The sequence below is a fragment of the Rhinopithecus roxellana genome, chromosome 8, assembly GCF_007565055.1.
Source record: "Rhinopithecus roxellana isolate Shanxi Qingling chromosome 8, ASM756505v1, whole genome shotgun sequence".
NCBI lineage: Eukaryota > Metazoa > Chordata > Mammalia > Primates > Cercopithecidae > Rhinopithecus > Rhinopithecus roxellana.
In genome coordinates, this window is record NC_044556.1 from 132,406,845 (window position 1) to 132,422,535 (window position 15,691).

At 46.6% G+C, this 15,691-nt stretch overlaps 1 protein-coding gene across 2 annotated transcripts; it reads right to left on the bottom strand.

Moving 5' to 3' along the window:
• Positions 1-5,367: 5,367 nt before the first annotated feature.
• On the bottom strand, positions 5,368-14,763 carry GLUL (glutamate-ammonia ligase). 2 transcript variants are annotated; one of them, XM_030936948.1, is made up of 8 exons: positions 14,139-14,259; positions 12,967-13,322; positions 11,039-11,217; positions 9,600-9,761; positions 8,715-8,861; positions 8,227-8,354; positions 7,824-8,023; positions 5,368-7,193 (listed from the first exon to the last, which is right to left on the bottom strand). In XM_030936948.1, exons 3-8 carry the CDS (start codon positions 11,202-11,204, stop codon positions 6,875-6,877), a joined length of 1,122 nt encoding a protein of 373 aa, XP_030792808.1. In that variant the 5' UTR covers positions 11,205-11,217; positions 12,967-13,322; positions 14,139-14,259; the 3' UTR covers positions 5,368-6,874. The 2 variants fall into 2 exon arrangements, with proteins under 2 accessions (XP_030792808.1, XP_010367212.2); XM_010368910.2 differs by lacking the exon at positions 12,967-13,322 and having other exon boundaries at positions 14,139-14,763.
• Between the last annotated feature and the right edge of the window lie 928 nt (positions 14,764-15,691).

Sequence of the window (15,691 nt, forward strand, 5' to 3'; positions counted from 1 at the left end):
AAATTTAGCTAATTAGATCACAGGTTCCTTCCGAGAGTCCAGGCAAGTGTTCACTTCTTCCAAAGAATGAAAAAACGAATCCTTTCCCTCTCCTCCCACAATGTGATACTGTATTTCATTCTGTAGGCTTATTTAAACAGTTACCAAAACAGCTCACAAAATCGTTTGAGAATAAACTGGGATACATAGCAATGGGCCCAGGAGTCCCCTTCCATTTGGTGCTGCTAGTGGCAACCTTTAGCTACAAGAGGAGAGTCATAAAGGAAACTTGATCATTCACTTGACCACCCCTCATTCATATGCTTTCCCCAACACACCAAAATAGTGCCTATTTGACTCCCATTTCATTTGATTATTGATTTTTTCATATCTTAAATGCCGATTCAATTTAGTGTCAATAGAGGAGTAAAACTCCTTCACAGAGAAGGAGTTATTCTAAACCTTTATCGAAAGGCAAATGCAGAAAGGCGTCAGCACAGAGGATGGATTTAGTGACTGAGGGCCCACTGGGATTTACCTAATAGATCTGCTGACTATGCCGTATAGTGGAGGAGACAGGCTGCAATCTCAAGACAATGCAGGTGACTCAAATCTGAAATCCATCCAAAAGACGACAGCTTGCTCAGGTACATGGTCCCTGAAAAGTAACTCATCAAATGACAATAGGAACTGTGTGGACACTCCCTCTGTAACATGGACTAGGATATCACTCTCCTATGTTAGAGGAGCTCCAGGCAGTACATCATGCGCAAAGACTTATTGACAGTGGCTGACAACCTGCTGTCCACAAAGCATGGCAGAGTGGGTAATTAACTGGAAAGAGTTGGCAGTAGACCTTTAATAACGATTACACTTTCTACATTTTACCACTCCCCGTTCCTAGTGACAACTTTCTCATCTCAGCGAATTCTCTTGTGTACTGTTTCTGGAACATATATTCCTAAATTCCTGTCTCCTTTATAAGACGCTGTATCTTGGGCAAAAGGCATATGTATTGTGCTTGTATTGTGTATCTAATGTGTACATACATGCATATTCTCACAAATATGGTATACATTTATATTATCCATGTGTATGGACATATATCTACATATTGTAAAATGAAATTGCATTTCTTTCTTTTTCTTTTTTTTTTTTAGATGAAGTCACACTCTGTTGCCTAGGCTGGAGTGCAGTGGTACAAGCTTGGTTCACCGCAACCTCTGGCTCTTGGGCTCAAGCGATTCTCCTGCCTCAGCCTGCCAAGTAGCTGGGATTACAGGTGCCCACCACCATGCCTAGCTAATTTTTGTATTTTTAGTAGAGACGGGGTTTCCCCATGTTGACCAGGCTGGTCTCAAACTCCTGACCTCAAGTGATCTGCCCACTTTGGCCTCCCACAGTGATGGGATTACAGGTTTGAGCCACGATGCCCAGCCTGAGGTAGAATTTTTTTAAATGAATGGTTGGAGATCAAGCTAAATGCTATAAAATAGCAGGGCTCTAATCAGCTCAGATTGTTTACAGTAGAAATGTACGCGAAGTCTTTGGAGTTAAATGATGAACTGTCACTTTATTTATTTATTTATTTATTTATTTATTTATTTATTATTTTTTTGATATGGAGTCTCACTCTGTTGCCCAGGCTGGAGTGACGTGGAGTGATCTTTGCTTATTGCAACCTCTGCCTCCCTGGTTCCAGGGATCCTCCTGCCTCAGCCTCCTGAGTAGCCAGAATTACAGGCACCCACCACCACATCCTGCTATTTTTGGTATTTTTAGTAGAGACAAGGTTTCACCATGTTGGTCACGCTGGTCTCGAACTCCTGAACTCAGGTGATCCACCTGCCTTCACCTCCCAAAGTGCTGGGATTACAGGCTTGAACCACCACACCCAGCCTAAACTACCAGTTTACATCAGTTATAATTTTTTTTTGGTTTTTTGAGACAGGGTCTTACTTTGTTGCCCAGGCTGGAGTGCAGTGGCACAACCATGGCTCACTGCAGCTTCAACCACCTGGGTTCAAGTAATATTCCCACCTCAGCCTCCCAGATAACCATGACTTCATGTACATGCCACCATATCCAGCTAATTTTTCAAATTTTTTGTAGGGATGGGGTTTTGTCACATTGCCCAGGCTGGTTTCGAACTTCTGAGCCCAAGTGATCTACCTGCCTCAGCTTCTCAAAATGCTGGGATTACAGGCATGAGCCATCATGCCCGGCCTCAGTCATAACGTTTTTTTTTTGAGATGGAGTTTCCCTCTTGTTGCCCAGACTGGAGTACAATGGTGTGATCTTGGCTCACTGCAACCGCCACCTTCCAGGTTCAAGCAATTCTCCTGCCTCAGTCTCCCCAGTAGTTGGGATTACAGGCATGTGCCACCACGCCCGGCTAATTTTTTGTATTTAGTAGAGACAGGGTTTGTTTCACCATATTGGTCAGGCTGGTCTCGAACTCCTGACCTGAGGTGATCCAGACCTGCCTCGGCCTCTCAAGGTGCTGGGATTACAGGCATGAGCCACTGTGCCTGGCAGTTATAACTCTTAAAGCAACACGAGGCTCTTGGTAGCCTGATTACAAGCAGAAATAATTATCACTATTTTCCACAGTATACTCCCACGAAGTTTTTAGTCCTGCCATAATGTTGGTAGTAAAAAGAATCAACATTTTCAATTTGTTTTTTGGGGTTTCGTTTTGTTTAGGCAAGGTCTCAATCTGTCACCCAGGCTGGAGTGCAGTGGTGCAATCACAGCTCACTGCAGCTTCAATTTCCTGGGCTCAAGTGATCCTCCCATCTCAGCCTCCTGATAGCTGAGACTGCAGGTGTGCAATTAAAAAATTTTTCTTTTTTTGTAGAGACTGGACCTCACTACATTGCCTAGGCTGGTCTCAAACTCCTGGGCTCAAGAGATCCTCCTGCTGCAGCCTCACAAAGTGTTGGGATCACAGGCGTAAGCCAGTTCACCTGGCCTTGATTCTTTTTAAGCTCAATAAAAATGGAACTTCGTCTTCCTGTCATGGCCAGAGTTAAAATACAGTCAAATAATAAAGACCTCAGAGAGTTAAAGCTCACAAAACTGATACTTAAAAATAATTTATTAAACAAGTATTGCAGGCACTACAACAGGTCTCAAGATACAGTGGTGAGCAAGAAAAACAGGATCTCTTGCTTTCATGAAGTTCAATTAGGAAGTCCTATTGAATGATGAGACATCTTTCTTTGGGGCAGCAAGTTACTTTCACTTAGTGGTAAAAGGGCCAAGAACAGTTCAGGAACTTCTCATCCACTTGTCTACCATTCTACACAGCAGCACAGATCTGGCTTATTAAGTGGCCCTAGGCTGGGCACGGTGGCTCACGCCTGTAATCCCAGTACTTTGGAAGGCGGAGGTAGGTGGGTCACATGAGGTCAGGAGTTCAAGAGCAGCCTGGCCAACATGGTGGAACCCCATCTATAAAAAAATTAGCCGGGTGTGGTGGTGCACACCTGTAGTCCCAGCCACTTGGGAGGCTGAGGCAGGAGAATCGATTGAATCTGGGAGGCAGAGGTGGCAGTGAGCCAAGATTACGCCATACTGCACTCCAGCCTGGGCGAGAGTGAGATTGTCTCAAAATCAACAAAAGGCCCTAGACAGCACCCATCCATGGAATTCTTTCAAATTCCCTATAGCTTGTGCTGTCACTTAGTTGTTATCTAGTACCTGGCAAGATGATATTAGGGGAACTCATGTTTAAGGAGTTCATGGAGACCTCCTTTTGTAAATACTGGCTTGACTCCTTAAGGTTGAAAATTTGGTCATTATTCTGTTTAATCTATCACTGATAAAAGTTATCACATAACCCAGTGTCTGCAAATGAACTATAAAAAACACCTTAGAAATACATATGTATAATATAAATGTATACAAATATGGTATATGTTTACAAATATGGTATATGTTTATATTGTGCATGTATATGGACATATATCTGCATATTGTAAAATGAAATAAATTTTTTGGAAATACAAGGGGATTGCACTGTGACCTTTAGGTCAAAGTTAATTCTAGGTGAGAGGGTGGAGAAACAAATATGGGGGTTGTTTTCACCTAAATTCTGATCCTATGAACTTAAAATTCCTTCTCATGCAATCATTTTGTCAGGGAATTGATTACAATGAATGAAATCCAAAGTGCTCAGGTCACTGCCTCTTCAGTTTAGTGCTTACACTGTGTAGGAGACACCATCTAAGAGGCTGTAAGGGTGACCAAGCAAAGGGAAGATAACTTCTGTTGGGGAGGTGGAAGTAGAGATTCCATGGAAATAAGGGTATGCATCATTTAACAACAAAATCAAGAAAATGCTAAGGATGCAAGAGGGTACTCAACAATCATGCTGAAACAACAGGTGTAAACTAGGACCATGCCAGCAAGCTAATAGGTAGATGACTCTACTTTGAATATTAAATCATATCAGGAGCCAACTTTCTTAAGAAAAACCATGGATATCTAGGATGACTTGACTAGTGTAAAATACACCGTTGGCTGAAGAACTGTGTCATATCTAAATACTATCACAGGCCCCAGCCATTTCAAACTGATAAAGAGTATTCTGCCTTTTAAAAACAATCACTATTGCCCACATTAGTAGTAGTAGTATTAATGCTATTAATAATATTGCACGCCAACGTGTTGAATAACTGCTTTTTGCTAGGTATGTGCACAGCATCATGGGAGCCGGAGGGAGCTTTTACCCAGCCTCATGAGGAATGAATGAAGGGAGGAATTGGCCAGGATAAAGTGGAATAACTTCCAGATACACAGACCAATATAGAGCAAGGGGCAAAGGCACAGGTGACAACACAGAACTTTTGAGAATCACAAGCAGTCCACCGGTCTTCCTGCAAGGCAAGATACACCCCAGGACGAGCCCATGCCTTCCAAGGGCATGGCCAGCCTTGGAAGGCTTCAACCAACGTAGCAGGGTAGCTAGTATGTTACTTACATGAATCACTGACAACAGATAGTAGAAATTGTAAAGCCAGTTAATCATACATGAAGTATTTTAGGCTATTAGGCCAGGAATGGTCAAAACAATGTTATGGTAAGCCAAAACCAAACTCAGGGGAGCACAGAAGGGGAAGGAGTAGGGGTTGTACCCTGCTATAAAACTCTAGGCTAGGAAATGCCAAGATTGTGTGTTATTAAGTCTAGGTGAAAAACTTAATCCCAGTAGTCCCAAATACCCAAGCTAGAGAGGTACAGGAAAGGGCTGGTCAGCAACATCACTCCAGTGTTTTAAAAACTCCAAGAGTACATAAACTTGAGCTTATTTTGCCTGTTTTAGGAAATAAAGGAATATAACGGCACATGGGGATTGAAAGAACCACGAACACATCAGAGAGATCTTACGTTAGGTTGATTTATAAGTGCTGCTTTGGGCAGTTACACAGTTTGTTTACAATGAGGAGTTATTTGACTTTGAACATACTGTACATGGCAATTAGAAGTTGTCATGGCAAGAGAAAACCATAGCTGGCCTGCCACAGCCAACACAAGAACCAGAAAACGGTAGATGAAATGAAGGAATAAAGGTGGGGTTTGTTTCTTATTATAAAAGAAAAAAAATAATTCCTCAGCAGTCTTAACAAAGACATCAGGATACAAAATTACAAGTGTTTTGACTCCAGCCCTATCCCCATCTCCTCCAAGAGCAGAGGTAGGAGACAGCTGAAGCAAACAAGCAATTCTGTAAAAATTACCTAGAAACCCTATAAATTTGATTAAAATCTAAACTTCTATAATTTTGCTTTTTAAAAAATTTAATATCAAAAGGCCTGCTTTAGTGACATGCTGTTCCTACCAGAAAATAACCCCAATACCCCCTCTGTCAGTAACATGCTCAAGTTGACCAGCCAACTCTTATCTCTAAACCCATGTGGACAAGTGTCTGTCTTTTAAACCAAAGCCATGGAGATCAAGTGACTGCTAGTAACATGTTAACTAATCCAGTGCCCACCTTCTCCAGAGGGTGGGCAGGGCAGAAACCCAAAAGTGGTCATGAGGACCTAACCCCAGATCACCATCTTTCTAAGCATCACCTCCCTCGCTCCCTACTCAAAAGATGCTTGATTTCTAATCCGGACTATTTGTCTCAAATTTGGTGCCCTGTGACCTGGATGGTTTTTTCCTTTAGCAAAACACACATAATCCACAAAACCATACATAGAATTTTTTGTCTTTACATTTAAATATAAAAATACTATTCTGCTTTGTGTGATAAATCAAGGACCAAGCAACATGAACCTTTTCTTCTTTCAAGGTAGGGATCTCCATCAGTTGATACTGAGCTTCGTGTTCAGAGCAGGGCATTTAGTCCCAAGCCAGGCTAGTCCCACAAGAAAGAGACCAAAGCCATTCTCTCCGATTCCCAACCCCTACCTTCTCTCCTAATTCCCACTTTTAATAGAAAAGTTGGTTATAACTTCTTAAGAAAAGTTTCCACCACAAGGGCAAGTCCTAACCTACTCAGAGGAAGTCAGGTCTTCCCCTTTCAGCTACCTTGAAGAAAATTCCCCCTCCTGCAGACGTGCTCTGTCCGGTTAGCTATGCCTATTGGACAGGTGCACCCCATTAAATGGAAGCAGTGGTTATGTTTCCCCACCCTCTTCCCCACTAATGCACTAAAAAGCTTCAGTGATAGGGAAAAAAAGGAGGGTAGGTGTGAAGAAATTAATAACTTGACCCATCTCTATCCCAGCCAAAGAAAGCAAGATTAACTGGGCACAAGGAAAGAAAAAAACGACCTTAATATTCCACCCTTTGAGTTACAATTGGGACAACTGGGAGAGGGGGAAGAGTTGGAGTGGGATGAAGAACTAGGAGGGGCTTGACAGCTACAGGTCTAGTCCACTTAGTTTTTGTACTGGAAGGGCTCATCGCCGGTTTCATTGAGAAGACACGTGCGGATGAGGGCTTCTGTCACCGAAAAGGGGTCACAGTTGGCAGAGGGGCGACGGTCTTCAAAGTAACCCTTCTTCTCCTGGCCAACAGTCCGGGGAATGCGTATGCTGGCGCTACGATTGGCTACACCAGCAGAAAAGTCGTTGATGTTGGAGGTTTCATTGAATCCAGTTAGGCGTCGGGCATTGTCCAGGCCTCCCTTGGGATCATAGGCACGGATGTGGTACTGGTGCCGCTTGCTTAGTTTCTCAATGGCCTCCTCGATGTACCTAGAAGAAACAGAAAAGATGGCAGTCCAACCTTGTCTCCAGGTATGGAGCCAAGAATGAAGTGCACCAAAATATGACACCAGTAGAACAAATACTTCATGAGGGCAGTGGCTTCGTCTTCTTACCTGTGTGTCTTAGTGGTCAGAACAGTGCCCGACAAGCAGTAGAAAGTATTTGTTGAAAAGACCAATCATTTGAAACTTTCTCCCCCTCATAAGCATTAAGCTTATCCACATGCCTGTATGTATTGTTACTAATTTAGTTCTAAACGATTTTCAAATGCATGAATTTGTCAACTTTTCCCTGTCATGACATATATGTCACAAATATATATATCAATATATATTTATATAATGATATATGACTAATAATTATTTGTTATAATTTATATAATAATTATCACTGTGAATCAGAAGTATTATTTGGTATTTTTCAAATAGGAACAAAATGAGAATTTGAAGGCAAGTGTCAACAGCTAAGGTACGTCCAGACTGAGAAGTCAAGTTTACTTAACTCTGGCAAATATTTGCGAGTCATCCTGCAAAGGAGACTTTGCTGAGAGATTGATAAGTCTCTTCCCAAGTTCTCTGCCACAGGAGATTAAAGATGGCCCCAGCAGAAGGTACTCACTTCAGACCATTCTCCTCCCGCATGGCCTTGGTGCTGAAGTTGGTATGGCAGCCTGCACCATTCCAGTTCCCAGGAATGGGCTTAGGATCAAAGGTTGCTATCACTCCAAAGTCTTCACACACACGATGCAAGATGAAACGGGCCACCCAGAGATGATCTCCCATGCTGATTCCTTCACAAGGTCCAATTTGAAATTCCCACTAGAAACGAGAAGCTTGGCCATTAAAACAAAGCCAACTGCTCACTCCAACTCAGAAGCTCCTAAACCTGTTCTTTGCTCACCTCTACTCCAACCCATTCTTAGGTTTTGGGTTAGTGAGTGGTGTATCAGCAGCCCTTACTAGCAGAAGTCCTATATGCACCTACCTACCCTTCATCATTGATGGAATGGAGTTATATTTACCTGGGCAGGCATGACCTCGGCATTAGTCCCCGCAATCTTGACTCCAGCATACAAGCAGGCCCGGTAATGGGCCTCCACGATGTCCCTGCCATAGGCTCTGTCTGCTCCCACACCACAGTAATATGGACCTACAGAAGCATCAAGACAAAACGCTAAAAGTTAAGAAATCCAGAGAATCCCCAAGTCAGAGATCAGAAGGCTCTTAAGCCTTGCCCTCTTGAATCACTATCCTTGCCTTCATCTGCAGGTGCAGGGCAGGGGAGGGGCAACAGGGCAGTTCCTCTTCACCTGTGGGGCCAAAGCTTCCCCCAAAACCTTACTTCATACATTTATATCCATTTTTGGACTTTGGTGATGTGAGGACTGTTTCGCCTTTACTGTATTATTTTGCTTCTTGATTCACAAAGTCACTCCCATCCCTGGGAAGGGGCATTCCGGAACAGTTAAGACACTTCTGGGAATTTCACCTCTAACCCAAGAAGACTTACCCTGGGGCCCTGGGAAGCCGTTGGAAGGCCAACCAAAGGGGTGCCCATCTGTCCCCATGAGGGTATATTCCTGCTCCATGCCAAACCAGGGGTGCTGGTTGCTCACCATGTCCATTATCCGTTTACAGGTGTGCCTCAAATTGGTCTCTAGAAAAAAGAGTCAACAATACGCCATCAGGGATCTAAAGGCATAGATGCTGAATACCAATGCTGATGGGAGAATAGTCTTTGGATTCTATACAACTGAGGTGTGCACTATGGGCTGAAATGAGCCAGTATAGGCCTTCTTGGGATCACTGAGTCGCTGAGTCAGAAAAATGAGAGAGGCTGTAACTGTACATCTGTAGGAAGACTCTGAAAGACTTCAGTTTTAACTAAACTCAGTTACAACCAAGTCACATGAGAGTGGATTTAGAACATGGCAACGTTCACCTTATCTGCATTCTGGCCACCTCCCAAGCACCAAATGCCAGGCACTTAACCCTCTATTCACAAGACAGCTGCTTCTGGTTGTTAGATTTATTCTTCATTTCTCAGGTACTTGGAGCCATTCTATAATTTTTGAGAATCATTTGTCCGTTGGTTTACATTTGTCCTGGCCTACATTCCAGGCAGGAGGGCTGTTACTGGGGTCTCCAAGACTGGCAAACAGATCTGGACAAATCTAATGCCATTTTATGCTACCAACAGACAAGACCATAGAAAGATGGGCCATATTATCTCTTCCTCAAAGCAGAAGTTCAGGGAAGAGGCTCAATCACTCAGATTCTTAAAATAGTCGTGAAATAGCCTAGTCTTCCCAATACTGATTGCAGAATGTCTCCTCCCTCCCCTTCACAGCATTCACAGATTGAGGAGAGGAATCCATAGCTGTGCTATACACACCTGAAGGCCTTCGATTGTACTTGAAAACTTCACACAACACCAGCTTGTTAGGGTCCTTACGGAAGGGGTCCCGAAACATGGCAGCAGGCACGAGATACATGTCACTGTTGGAACCTTCAGACTGTAAAGTACTAGAGCCATCGAAATTCCACTCAGGCAACTCTGGGGCAAAAAGAGGGAAAATTACATTTAAAACGTACAGGAGCTTTCCAAGCAATCCAAACACATCCAGCCCTTCACTCACCTTCCCATCTCTAAAGATCTCTTTTCCAGGAAGTTATTAAGGCAAAAATGCCATCATTAATATGTATACCCTGGCATCTGTACCTGATCCTACAGCCCTTCCTATCAGAGTTCCAAGTAAGACCACTGTACCACTTCCTTAAAAGAAATAAATCAGACACTCCCTTCCCAAATGTCTTCCAGGAGACAAACTGAAGTATTCTGTTACCATTACCAGCCTATCAGTCACTTAAAATACTGAGATAGTGAAGGATTCTGATTCTTCCATTAGGCAATGTGTCGCTTCCTTCTTCTCATGCACCCAGTGTATTCTGGCAAGTAATGTCCTTACTTTATAGATGAGGGAACAGACAACTAGAAGGATGACTTACTCAAGGATGTTCCCTTATTACCTATCCACCTTTCCCAAAGACTGCTTTGTCTCTCTAGCTGACTGAGTTCTCTGAAGGCAGAGACCAGACTCTCACTTTGTATCTTCAGTGTCTGTGAACTATCTGCCACATAGCAAGTACACAATATAGGCTTTGTATTATGATCATTCACTTATTCAAAAAGGAAAAGTAAGCTATGCTAAACCTGGTAGGAGGTGATACTTTCCTCTGGCCCCTTTCTGGAAGAGGGAAGACTATGGCTTGTTTTAGACTGAAAAATGAAGGTCACGACTATAATCTAACTGTAGCTCCTAGATGGATAAGCAATTAAGACAGTTTAAGAATTTCCAAAAGTGCCATCAACTAAAAATCAGTCCTATTTGAAAACCATTTTAGAGCATTTGCTTCACATCTAGAAGCCCAGTGATGTGAGTATTAAGCACAGTTTTCTAAGAGTTTGTAAACTAGATGGCATTCTCAGGTTAGAGCAGTGGTTTTCTGAGGGTGCCTTAGAGTCAGGTAAGTGGGGATGCCCAGGTCGGCAATCTCTAAGCCCCATGCCAGCTCTCCATAAACCACACTTAGTTTTTCTTCAATACACCGGCCTACATGCACAATTCCATTTAAATAAAGGGTTCCATTGTTGCTCTGCTTTGAGGCAGTGTAGGAGCTTAATGTTGACTGAATGAAGTCTGAAAAGCCCTGCCTTAGAAAAGCTTTACAAACAGAATAAAGAGGCCTAATCCAGAGGCTGAGTCAAAGGCTGCTGCCCACCCCTCTGCAGATCCCACCCAGCGTGTGCTCCACTCCACATTGCTGTCTCACCTTCCACACACTTGGGCTCACTGTCCAGGGTACGGGTCTTGCAGCGCAGTCCTTCTCCAGTACCATCGATCCAGATATACATGGCCTGGACTTTCTCACCCTGAGGCAGGGACATGTACACTTGCTTGATGCCTTTATTTAAGTGGGAACTTGCTGAGGTGGTCATGGTGGAAGGTGTTCTGGACAGAGAACAAAAATAACATTGTTAACGCCCATTCCAAACTGATCGCCTGCAAAAATGGCTTAAGAGGGACAACTGAATCAAAAGTTGTGAATCAAGGTGTAAGTGCCAAGTCCTTCCCCTGTGGAAGTCAACACGCAGAAAGTTATGTTTACTCACTCTTTCAGGGGGATTAGTTTTATAGTAGGTGAAAATCTCCTTTATAATAGGCTGTAAAACTGATCACCACCTTTTGAAGCAATTAACACAGATGCCTGCTAAAGAAAAGATCAGGCCCTTGGTAGTAACTCAATGCCTCTTGCATCTCTGAGCTCAAAGGCTTAAGTTCCACAGCTACTGCAGATCCCAGGCTTCCAAGTGAGAACTTATACTTGTGAGGACTGTCTATTCCTTCGGTGTAGCTGAGGGAACACTAAACTATCCAAATACTAAACTATCAGAGGAAACAAACCAAACCAATACACAAGTTTATAAAACATAGAACTTTTTCCAATACAAGTAAAATCCAGCCACAGAACAGGCTTGGCTTCCAAGATTTCTGTTTTTCTCTTTGCCTTTCATCCTAGCTGTGGTCTTAACTGAAACCCACGGCCACTCCCCACCAAAAGAAAACCCACTACACATTTAGATTTGAGGATGAAACAAGGTTATAATATATATATATATATTTTTTAAAGGCTAGCAGTTTCCTACAACAAAAGCTGATTCAAACCAGATTCTAAGGGGCATGCTGCCACAATATCCATAGGTCTCACGCAAAGTTTCACTTAAGATAGTGAGCAAGAATCACAACATTATGGAATTCCACAAGAAGACTTCAAGTAATTAGGAAATTTCCACTTCGAAATCAAAAAGACTGGAATTTTAAAAGCCACGAGGCATACTAATAACTGCCAACCACGACCACAAAACCTCTGAAAGAACAGAAACTCTGAAGCCACAACAGCCGAAGAGGAAATGTTCTCTCCCTCCCTCCTCCCTCCGTGGCCCAGGGTGGCTAGAAAGGGAACACATTGTTCTCCTGCAACGAATAGGGCAACGTTCTGAAGTACAGTGGCAAAGTTTCTATGGGCAACCGTCCATGTTTGCCCAGCTGAAAACATAACTGCTTCTTCCTCTGACAGCCTCACCACCCTTCCCCTTGGGGAAGACCAACACCCCAATATTGCCTCTAGAAGATTCAGTCGGCCAAATCCTACTTCCCACCTCCGTCCCAGAACCCTTCAGCTCCCGCTAAAAGCTACAACCCACCTAGGCGGGCGGATCACCTGAGGTACGGAGTTCGAGACCAGTCTGGCCAACATGGTGAAACCCAGTCTCTCCTAAAAATACAAAAATTAGCTGGGCCTGGTGGTGCACGCCTGTAATCCCAGCTACTCGGGAGGCTGACACAGGAGAATCGCCTGAACCCCAGAGGTAGAGGTTGCAGTGAGCCAGAAGATTGCACCACTGCACTGCAGCCTGGGCGACAGATTGAGACTCTGTCGGGGTGGGGGGGGGGGGGAGCTACAACCCAATTTCTCAGCTGTCCTCTCCAACCTGTTACACCACCAATATCATGCACACTTTGTCCTAAGCCTGCTTCGGATCTCTTGCTCTTTTCCGTAAGCCAGTTGGATGCCAGCACTCTATCAACTGCTGCTGCCGTGGCGCCCAAGTTTACGTGGGGGGAATGGATTCTGAAGTTTTTAGCCGTTTCTGCAGCTCCCACCAACTCTGGGGTCGTCCTCCCTGCCCCCTCACTCACCCCAGCCACAGAAAGTCAAGCGTATTGTTAGGGTTGCCCTCTTTAGCCCTTCTCTTTTTGGAGTGGCGTTCGCGCCTCTCCTCTTTCTCAGACTCTAGCTGGTCCAAGCACCGGAGCTTTCTGGGCGAGGGCGATGGAGAAGGGGACAGACAGCGGTCGGCCCGGGGGGTGTCGAAACAGGCCGGTTGGTGGGTTAAGGTCTTAATCTTGACTCGAGATTTCTCCCCGGAGTTCACAGAGTAGGCGACGAAGCCGAAGCAGTTGGAGGGCGACCCAGAGGAGTCTGACTTCTGGTCGTCTTCATAATTTTCATTGGTTGCTTTCTTCGTGAACTTGCGGCTGGGGGAGGATCCCCGCTTCCCGCCCCCGAGGGAGTTGTAATTATCCACTTTGAAAGTAGCCCCTTCCCACTGAAATGTCCCTAAAACGGGCGCCCCGCCCCTCGGACCCCCGTCTGAATCTCAGGGCCTCACGGAGGTGGCCATACCCCACCGCCGAGGGGTTGGGGGGTCCCCGGGGAGGGTGGGGGCGCAGGCCGGAGGGACGGCGCGCTGCTGCTGCCTCCGCCCGGCCCCGCTTCTCCACCGACTGCGCCGAGGCCCGGGCTCTCCATTGTTCGGTCACACTGTTAGGTCCCCGGGACCCCGAGGCGGGAGCCGGCCGCGCAAACAACGCTCACTGTTACACTCCGCAATCGAGGCGTCTCAAGGATCGCCAGAACCACAAGGACTGCCCCACCACGAGTAAGGCAGCGAGGCGCCCGCGCCAACCAAGCGCCTTGTTTGCGCTCTGCAGGGGACCGCACCGCCACTCCATCCACAGTGCAAACACCACTGCGAGCCCCAGGGCGCGGGCCAGCCCAAAGGCCTCCAGGGGCGGCGCTTGGGCCGCAAGTAGTGAAAAGAAGATCAAAACAACTCACCCCGCCCTTCCCAGAGCCTGGCCAAGGGCGCGCCCCACCAGCGCCAGCCCCGGCGGGTCCAAGCCGTCGGCGGCGGAAGCACGCGGGAGGAGGACTCGAGCCGGACCTCAGGCCCGGGCCAGAGAGGCCGCAGCGTAGGGCTGGGACTGGAGGAGCAGGTGGCCGAAAAAAGAGGCTGGGCGGCGCGCCTCGCGGGGTAGTAGGGGCAGTGCGCGTCGCTTGGGTGCCACCAGGCCGTCCGGGGGCTTACCTGGGCGCCGAGCAGGCGGGCGGGTAAAGGCAGGCCGCGAGAGCGAGGTTAGGAGAGGAGAGGAGGCCGCAGTGCTGCCCACACGCTCCGCTCTTCTCCCACTCTCGACTCTGCAGGGCCACCCGCGGCCCCGCACCCTTTATCCGCGGCCCGGGGCCGCCCCCGGTGCCCTGATTGGCTCCCAGCGGCCGGGAGCCCGGGCCGATCAGCTGATGCATTCCCCGGCCCCGCGGCCATTGGGCGAGGAGCCCGGCGGGCGCCGCTGGGGTGGGGGAAGCGAGCTGGGAAAGAAAGAAAGAGAAAGGGGCGTGGGGGAGGGGCAGGGCGGCGTGGGGGAGGGGAGCGGTGCCGGGAGGGCGGAGGGCGGAGGGGCGAGCTGCTGCCAGGCAGGGAAGCTTTCGCTCGCCGCCCGCCCGCCCGCTCGCTGGCCCGCCAGGTGCCGCCCCACGGCCCCCAGCCCGGGGCCCCGAGGCTCCCAGCAAAGCGCCCTGGACCTCTGCCCTGCAGTCTTTACGGGCAATAGTTTTACGAGGAGAGCTCTGTGGGGAAATGCGGAACCAGGGAAACCGAATTTAGCATTTTGTTGCGAGGGAGCCTCCGAGCCCCGCTTCCCGTGGGCAGGGGTTAGCTTGAGAGGGAGCGCGGGGCGCGGGACCCGGGGGAACCTTGGGCGGGCCTGGGCTAGCGTGGGTGCCGCTCGGGCCTGGGGACGGGTCCGGGTTCCCAAAGCCTGGAAGAGCCGCCCGCTCCGGCTCTGTTGGCTCTGGGGAAATAAACAGAACTCTGCCATTTCACATTTGAAATCAACGTGCTGTGTCTCTAATTTCACAGAGGATTTTGGAGGGCAGTAGAAACTAAGTCTGGAGACCTGTGTCATACCGCTGGCCAGACCCTAGGCAGGTCTCTCAGGGCCCAAGTTTCCTCATCTGCAAAATAAAGTGGTCATCGAAAACGATCTGTGGAACCGCCCACTAGATTTGAAATGCTGTGTGCAAACTGCCCCCTGAGCAGCCAAAAGGAAATCGAGGTGTTCACTTGACTCTTTCGAAGTCCAGGAATTGTCAAGAAATGTCTTAAACGAATTCTCCCTGGTTTTGCTTTATCAAGTGCGGCTTCTTGTTAATCTGGAAAATGGGAATACATACCTCTCCTCTCAGCTTGCCGTGATGGTTGGGAAAATGTGTATATGAACACAATCTTGAAATGGATGTTTGTCAGCAGATGCACAATAATTATATGTGTACCTAGAGACACAACATAGGTAGATAGGTAGGTAGATAGATATTGCTATCCGTACTGTTACTCGATCATTCTGTTTTTAGTGCCTGAAATCTACCTGATGGTGTCCAGCTTTTATTGCTTCTTTCAGTTTAAAGAGCAAAAATTTTTGCTTCCAGTGCCTTTGGAAGAGGAAGGGAAGAAGTTTGTTCTTCTAGTTGTTTTGTACCGCAAATATGGAAAAGAAATGTTGCCTGCGACCACATACACATAACTTGGCTTCTTTGGTCAACATCCCTTTCCTTTAAGAGTGTATAACACTGTAGTACTTTTAA

What these genes read in the sequence shown, in the direction of transcription:
- GLUL (XM_010368910.2), bottom strand. Translation starts at nt 14,356, where the DNA reads ATGCATCAGCTGATCGGCCCGGGCTCCCGGCCGCTGGGAGCCAATCAG. An exon ending in CCCGCCTGCTCGGCGCCCAG is followed by an intron (nt 11,218 to 14,138) that starts GTAAGCCCCCGG and finishes TTCTCTGTCCAG; the next exon opens with AACACCTTCCACCATGACCA. An exon ending in CCGAGGTCATGCCTGCCCAG is followed by an intron (nt 8,024 to 8,226) that starts GTAAATATAACT and finishes TCTCGTTTCTAG; the next exon opens with TGGGAATTTCAAATTGGACC.